This window comes from Rhagoletis pomonella, unplaced genomic scaffold (assembly GCF_013731165.1).
Source record: "Rhagoletis pomonella isolate Grant_MI unplaced genomic scaffold, Rhpom_1.0 Rhpom_scaffold_00007, whole genome shotgun sequence".
Lineage (NCBI taxonomy): Eukaryota > Metazoa > Arthropoda > Insecta > Diptera > Tephritidae > Rhagoletis > Rhagoletis pomonella.
This window is the reverse complement of record NW_023458561.1, coordinates 69,335,490-69,343,207: the sequence shown is the minus strand read 5'-3', so window position 1 is coordinate 69,343,207 and position 7,718 is coordinate 69,335,490. Positions and strand designations below refer to the sequence as shown.

At 35.9% G+C, this 7,718-nt stretch overlaps 2 protein-coding genes across 3 annotated transcripts; both read right to left on the bottom strand.

Annotated features, from left to right (window-relative positions):
* Positions 1-15: 15 nt before the first annotated feature.
* On the bottom strand, positions 16-655 carry LOC118743985. The gene is made up of 3 exons (XM_036476749.1): positions 641-655; positions 498-563; positions 16-433 (listed from the first exon to the last, which is right to left on the bottom strand). The coding sequence occupies exons 1-3, from the start codon at positions 653-655 to the stop codon at positions 182-184; spliced, it is 333 nt and encodes a 110-aa protein (XP_036332642.1). The 3' UTR covers positions 16-181.
* A 686-nt stretch (positions 656-1,341) lies between these two features.
* LOC118743446 (putative sodium-coupled neutral amino acid transporter 10) lies at positions 1,342-7,264 on the bottom strand. Of its 2 annotated transcripts, XM_036476112.1 has the most exons (6): positions 6,914-7,264; positions 5,801-5,918; positions 5,282-5,690; positions 4,780-4,928; positions 4,585-4,721; positions 1,342-4,530 (listed from the first exon to the last, which is right to left on the bottom strand). In XM_036476112.1, the coding sequence occupies exons 1-6, from the start codon at positions 6,998-7,000 to the stop codon at positions 2,599-2,601; spliced, it is 2,832 nt and encodes a 943-aa protein (XP_036332005.1). In that variant the 5' UTR covers positions 7,001-7,264; the 3' UTR covers positions 1,342-2,598. The 2 variants fall into 2 exon arrangements, with proteins under 2 accessions (XP_036332005.1, XP_036332006.1); XM_036476113.1 differs by lacking the exon at positions 6,914-7,264 and having other exon boundaries at positions 5,282-5,719; positions 5,801-5,884.
* Positions 7,265-7,718: the final 454 nt, after the last annotated feature.

Sequence of the window (7,718 nt, the reverse complement as noted above, 5' to 3'; positions counted from 1 at the left end):
TAATAAAACTTTGTTTAATTATAAAAGCGTTTTGTTTTATTTTTCAAAATTTAATAGTCCTCCATAAACATCACAGACCACACAAACAATCCTCGTTCGCTGTCCTCTCGCCGACACGCACGCATTCCAAATCATACCATCCAGTAGGGATGGTTAACGGAAAGGAGAGCGGTGTACTACCTCAAGAGAAATAACTGTTGCGAAACATGCGCATATCGGAGTTTTTTGGGGGGTTGATACGCAGCTTCGGCGCCTGCTCCGCTATGGGTTCCAACTCGTACTTGGAGCTGCGTGGCTTATGCTGCAACTTGTCTTGGGGATGCTCGCAGGCGCGACTCTGATACTCCTCCATCGGTTGGGGCTCATAGTAAAACTCTGTGTGTCGCCGACGCGGATAGAGTTCCATGCGTGTGGTCGGAGGACAAAATGTATTCTGAAAAAGAAAATGGCGAATGATTTTGTATGGAGTGAAGCACACGAGGTCACCACCGACTTACCGAGCACACAGAATTTACTGACAATAAAGAACCTTGCAAGCTTGGCAATGAGTCGTTACTAAAAAACTGTGTAAAATATTAGTTATTATGGTAGAAATATTTAGAAACAAATGATAACATCTGATGGAAGACTAATTACTTACTTTCGATGGAAACATTTTTGATACAAAGATAGAAATTGCGATAAAAGGAATTTTATAAAAGTTCTTAACTGAAGAGAAATTTTGCCGTTTTTCTTTTTCGAATTCCAATGATATGATATGTTTTAATTTTTTGACACTAAAGATTTTTTATTTTTATAAACGCTTGGATCAAGGCGAATTCATACAAGGTGGTGTTACGAGAGCAGCTGATTTCAAAGCAATAAGTACTGATTTTTGCAGCGTGAATGGGTTCTTTAATGGTTAACAGATTTAATTATTTATGGCTTGCGAAAAATTTTTATAAAGTTTTCAGAATACAACACATAATACTTTTGGTGCAAACCTCTTTGAAATTTTTAAAAATGCAGGCATAGTTTTTTATGGGTCGATAAAGGGCAACGCCACTGAAATTAAAATGTGTATTTTGAATAGCGAGTTTTAGGGTTACGGAAACCAAGATTAGAGTGCAAATAAGCCGTGGAAACAGTTGAAAAAATAAATAAATTTTCACAATCAAAATTTCAGCGGAAATCACAAAACGGCAGTTGCCAATATAGCAACTCATTTGGCAGCTTTCAGTAATACCATTTCAGTCACTGGCAACGCAGTTCGGTTGCAATCGAAAATAGACCCATTACTCGCATATCCTAGCAACGAATTCACGGATGTATAAATGAACACAGAACACTATACATAGATAAGTACATAAATAAATAAATATTTATTTTACTGAGTCTTATTATTACAAACGGACGTACAAACAAATACATTTTCAAAATTTAGGTGTATATATTTATATATATATATATATATATATGTATACGTACTCAGAATTAAGGTAACGACTTAGTCTACGGAAATCTAAGAGAAAAACTCTAAACTCGGTAGGAATGTTTCCGCAAGATATTGTATTTGGATGAATTATGTACATACATACATATATATGAGACGATTCATGTCAAATGCCGAAGCGCGCTGAGCGGTGCAAAAAAAAAAACAAGCTATTTTTCGACTACCTGGGAATTAGGCAGAAAATGGGAAAAATATTTAGAAAACTTTTTCTATAGATTTTTGTACGGGCTATCCGATGGTACTATGCGTTTTCTAAAATTTTCCCATTTTCTTGGTGAAAATTCTGAACGAAAATTTATTTTTTTTATTTTTGCTTAATTATGGTAATTTTTAATGTTTTTAGTTATCTCAATCGAAAAATCAGGTATTTTTACATAGAAATCATTAATAAAAATAGGGACTTTTTTTGAGAATTGAGAGGGTGTTTTTTCTTTTCAAATGCAAAAGTTATGTCACAAAGTTTGAAAAAAATTTGTTTGTCTTAAAACAGTATTGTAGATGACTATCTAAGGAAGTTTTTGCGAAAGTTTCAGATTTGAACACCAAGTAGTTACAAAGTTATAAAAATATTATTATGTCGCGCACGGTTAGCACATTAGCGCGCTCTAAAAGGCCTTATAACTAGGGAAAAATAAAAAAAATCCCCTTTTTTTATTAATGATTTATATGTAAAAAAGACTTGATCTTTCGATTGAGATAACTAAAAACAATATTAAAAATGAACATAATTGAGAAAAATTACAAATAATTTTTCGTTCACAATTTTCACCAAGAAAGTGGGAAATTTTTGAAAAACGCATAATACCATCGGATAGCCCGTACAAAAATTTATAGAAATCTTAGCTTTCGAATTATTTTCCCCGTTTGCTGTCTTATTCCGAGCTAGTCGAAAAGTAGCTAGTTTTGCACCGCTCAGCGCGCTTCGGATATTTGACGTGAATTGCCTCATATATGTATATACATATATACTATGTATGTACATATAAGTATGTATGAAACTATATACAGGGGCTCATATATGTAACTATATACAAATGTACTATATGCTCTAATACATGGTACGAAAGAGAGAATGTAGAGTATTGGAACGACTGCGTTCCTCCTGATTAATGCTTCACCTCATCGTCATCGATCACTGATCGCAGCTCCCGTCCAATATTTTTCATTTTAAAATCGATCGCATTACTTAATCCACCATGTGCCAGCAGCAGTTGCTCCTCTTTGGGCTCGGTAACACAATTGTTGCCATGCGATTTCGAATCGATTGCTTCGTAGTCGGGCGTTTTCAAATGCGACATATTTGAGCGTTTTTCCCTCAAATGAGGAGTAATCGCCGCAGCTAGGTCGGTGTCATTTTCTATTTCGCTTACAGACAAAGCTAAGGATGGAAATTCTTTTAGTCGTTCGGAATTTAATTGTAGTATGTCTCGGCGTATAGCCTCCACATTCTCCTTCTCGCTACTAGATCTTTGGGCATTACTTTCCAATGGCGGGACACTTGGTTTTATTTGTGTTGAGTTTTCAGTCTTAATATTTTTGGTTACACTGGCATTATTAGCAGTGTGTGGTGAAAAGTTCAGAGACTTGTTGGCTATTGCGCGTTCGTGTATATTTGAGTGGTTGTTTGTTTTAATATTTGTGGCATTAAATAGCACGGCCAAGGGAAGCGGCAGTCGCTGCTCCACTTTGCTGGCATTTTTTACTTGCTCGATAAGCTCGCCGGCTTTGTAGGAGAGCGGTTCAAAAACCTGCTGTTGGGGACGCTCTTCTGCTGCCTGCTCAGAAAGTAAATTGAGAAGTGAAGGTCGCTCCTCCGGCTTATTTTCAACCTTAGGGAAGTTAAGTTTTTTAGGCGGTACTGCATTTTCTTTCGGCTCTCTTTCGAACTCTTGCGGCGGCAAGTCACCAGTCTCTTCATTATACTTTACAGGTGTTTGTGCAGGCTCGTTATGTTGGACCTTTTTCTCAATTTGCTCCACTTTCTGCACTACTTCCTCCAACTTTTCAGCAACCAGATTTTGTGTTTCTTCATTTTGCTTGGCCAGTTCTTGTTTCAACTGATCGACAGTGCGTTCCAACAGTTCTTTGGTTTTTTTCAATTCCTTTCGGGTTTCTTTAAGGTCGACATCATTGTTGCTTTTTGAAGCCTTTTGTCCATTTTTGTATTCCTCCGCAGCAATCTCTTCGTCTTTTTTTATTGCCTCTTTATCTATTGCCTGCTGCTGTTGGTTCTGTTGTGAACTTTGCTTCTCTTGCGGAAGATGAGAGGGAATGTATTGTTGTTGTGGCGGTAGTTGATTAGGTAGAGATTTCAGAATATTATTCGGCGGTACATTTTGTTTCTCGAGTTCTCTTACGTTTTCGGAGACTTTAGGAGCCTCGTCTTCATCTTTTAACTCAGACTTAGGGGAAACTATACTGAAGCCTTTGCCTGCTTTCTCGGCGATTACATTATCTTTTGGGGTTTCTTCCTTCTTTTGAGTATCGTCAGCAGATATCGGCGATATCGGCTGTATAGGTGTTACATTTCTCAATAAATCCGACTTCTTTTCGATATCCAGTTGTGCATTCAACTCCAATTCGTTTTTCTTTAACTTCAAATCCCGAAAGTGATTTTCTTCTTCTATCTTGTCTATTTGTGGTACGAAGAGTGCTGCAGTCTCTTGTTCCATTGTGTATACTTTTTCCGTTGGCTTCATCAAATTCGCATCCTTCAAATCTTTAGCTAAATGTGCGCCAGAGCGTCTTTCATCGATGGCATGCAAATTTGCATAGGTGCCCAAGACCATTAAGCAAAAGCCACTAACAAATATAAACTGCGCCAAAGAACGCTCGGTAGAGTCTTTTTTAACAATCTTTCGAAAACAGAATGCTGGGAACATTATACAAATGGCAACGCCGATTGTAGAGCCCACTAAACCGATAATCAGCTCAACCGACGGTATCATTAGAGCAATACAGAGCGCACAACTTACAAGACAGATTGTGATTACCTTGAAACGCGTCTCTGGAATATAGGCAGTATTGTCAGTATGACCCTAAAAGGCATAAAAAATTAAAATAGGCTAAAACAAAAATTTCAATTCAAATACCTTTCTGTACAGCAGTGAATAAATACTTGCTCGGCAGGGGAATATGACAAGTGGAAAGCTGAAAGCAACCGATAACACAAATCCAATTTTGATGACATCGCTGCCAAATGAAGGTGAAAAATTTAACAAAATGTTACCTGAAAATGTTTGCCTTTTTTAAGCTGTTGTGGAATTTAGAAATTCTACAATACTTACCCGAAAAAGTTTGCGTGCAGAAGGCCACATAGCCGAAATAGCCAACGGCGATGTAAACAAATGTGCATATCCATGTAGCGTTGCGCACAATTCCATTCAATTTCTCAACGCTCTGATTATTGATGCTTTCGAACACTTCGAAAAGTTGCCTGGCAAGGGCAAATTTTGGTTTATATTCTTTGCGTTTGGAGTTACATACATATCTAATATTAATCCTAGGTGAAAGCTTAGACCTAATGAGACTTGCGAAATTAATGGTTTACGGTGAATTTCAAAAGCAGTGATTGAAAACATTTTTGAGCCAATTTTAAATTCATACAAAGTCTATTAATCTATTTCACTAATAATTACGTTTTCAACAGGGCACTTGGTTTTTGATAAAATGTTAATACTGTTTAATGCATTATATAAAAGTATATATTATTGATGCTAGTATACATACATAACCAGCATATTGTGTGAAAAATATAAAATTTTGTAATGATTCAACAATTTTACTTACATTTGGCATGATAGCGCCATACTAAAAATGGGCAAACACTGTAAGATTCCGGCCGGACGCCAATACTCCACTTTCTCGACCCAATCATGTGCCACAATATGTTCCTCGGATTCCAGCACTATCTTCACCACCAGGCACACATAAAAGCCTATCGAAGCAGCACACACTGTTGACAGGCTATCAACATTTTTGAGCATTGCCAGTGGTAGTATACAAAATAGTGTTACGGCGATCATAACCCATGTGCGTAGGTGTGGAAAGTCGGCGGCATTGAGTGAAAATATTTTTGAAGTAATTTGCGGACCTAAATCGCCCATCACAACGAAATAGGTTATGGATGTGCCAAAAAGATAGCCGATAATACATAACTCAGCAAGGAGTTTGCCTGAAGCGCCAAATGCATGAAAACCTATAAAATGCGATAAAATGAACGAAGATCTAAAGTTAAAAATTGTTTGATATTTTGTTTAAGAACTAATCCATCACTTCCTAAATAAATTGGTCAATTTATTACTTTACCCAAAAATTCTAAACTTTTGCGACGCGTCAGCAGCGAAGACTTTATTAGATAATGGCAGGATATGCGAGTTATCCAATTGCTGATAATGAGCAATAAAACGGAGAGTACAATGCCGCACTGAAATGACAATAATTATAGTAGAGAGTTTATATTCAACCATTTTATTGAGCTTGAGGCTGTATGTAAACAGTTTATATTAATTCGGTTGCTTTTCGTAGTAAGAGGCCTTCATTTTATGAAAGACAAATACTAGTTCAAGGAGGGCTTTCTTGATAATTGCAACAAACAATTCTTTAATATTTGTTGGAGTTTCTACAAAACAAAAAAAAAATTCCATAGATTACAAAAATATTTTTGCTTATTTCAATTCTCGTAATAAAACCTGCAATGTGATAAAACCTAACTTATAGTGTGTAAATATGTACATATCGCTCATTTAGTAAGACTGTCACAACTCATAGTTCATCATCATCACTTTACATATTTCAAATGGCACCCATGCCGAAAATAGTGATGCATATTCGCTTCTAACGCTGAATATACGCAATATTTTAACATGAATTTTTAAACACAATATGAAGAATTATGCAACTAGTAACTCTGCGTCCTGAACTCAAAAATCCTTATTTTGAGTTCTAGCAATTTTTAAATAAGTAACAAACAGTTCAAATGAACGTAGTAATACACTTTAAAATAAAATACGTGAAATATGCACGAGCAAATAAAGTTTTTTTCAATTTCTGATTATAAATATTACCTTGAATATTAGTTTTAAGATTTACCGAGCTTTTGAGCTATATATTTGAGAATATTTTAAACTATTGAAACAATAAGCAATCTGTAATGTAAGAGGTAAACAGATTGCGCAAATGCATTGGCTATCTGTATGCCTATTAAGTTCTAATCATAGGAGAAATTTATCCCGATGTTTACAAGTTTGTTTTAGACCATATCACTCTTTATAGGATATGTACATATAAATATGCAAATACTAGTTTTTAAATGCAAAACATATGTATGTACATGTTTACAAGCGCATACGTTTCTTCACCTTCAAATTGAAGGAATGTCGTCTTCGTCAATGATTCATAAAAAAAGATTTCTCAACTCACCTTTTGAAAACAAAACGGCATTGCTAGTATTCCCACGCCAATAATGCTATTGGCTAGCGTCATAACGTGCCCGGAATATGCCAGCATGTTGGCACTCGGTCTTAACACAGCGGCTAGGCCGAAATTCTTATTTCTAGAATTATTTATATGTATATTAAAGCCGAGTAATTGTTGCCAAGGGAAATGCCAGTTAATAGCTCAAGCAAGGGCTTGTTGCAGCACCCGCAAAAATCTGCAAAAGTTAAATGCAGCTGTGAAATTTATTGTTTGCGTTGTTGCGGTCGTATTTTTCTCCAAGCCGTTAAACTTTCTCCAATTTCTCAATTGTTGGCAAAGCAAAATGCTTATCGAATGCCTGCATAAATAAACAAAAATGTAATTTTAAACGGGCTACTAAAATGGAAATTGGCTTGCCTCAATAACTGGAAATGCGACAAGATATGGTATGTAATAGATGTGTCTAAAACGTAAAGGAAACATTCACTCCAGTTTCTGCGATAAAAACCAATTTGTTAACGTTGTGGCAAAATGTTTCGTACTATCTGTGGTTCGCCATCCGTACTTATGTATAAATGTATTTGTTTATTGTACATTGGCAATAAATTGTTGAACAAAACATCAAAGTAAAAACAAAAATCGATCCAATTGAAAAAACATCGATTGTTTGCAATCGATACATCCAATAAAATTTATCGTTTAAGTCTACGTTAATAACATTAGGGTCCTTCACACCTAGCCTGGTACTCGCCATGATCCAACTACACAAGACCCGACAAGATGAAAAAAAAGAAAAAAGTAATTTTCT

Coding starts and splice junctions, on each gene's coding strand:
- LOC118743985 (XM_036476749.1), bottom strand. Junction 434..497: donor CAGTAAATTCTGTGTGCTCG/GTAAGTCGGTGG, acceptor TTTCTTTTTCAG/AATACATTTTGTCCTCCGAC.
- LOC118743446 (XM_036476112.1), bottom strand. CDS start 7,000: ATGCTGGCATATTCCGGGCACGTTATGACGCTAGCCAATAGCATTATT. Junction 5,919..6,913: donor TGCCGTTTTGTTTTCAAAAG/GTGAGTTGAGAA, acceptor TTGTCATTTCAG/TGCGGCATTGTACTCTCCGT. Junction 4,531..4,584: donor ATTCACTGCTGTACAGAAAG/GTATTTGAATTG, acceptor TATGCCTTTTAG/GGTCATACTGACAATACTGC.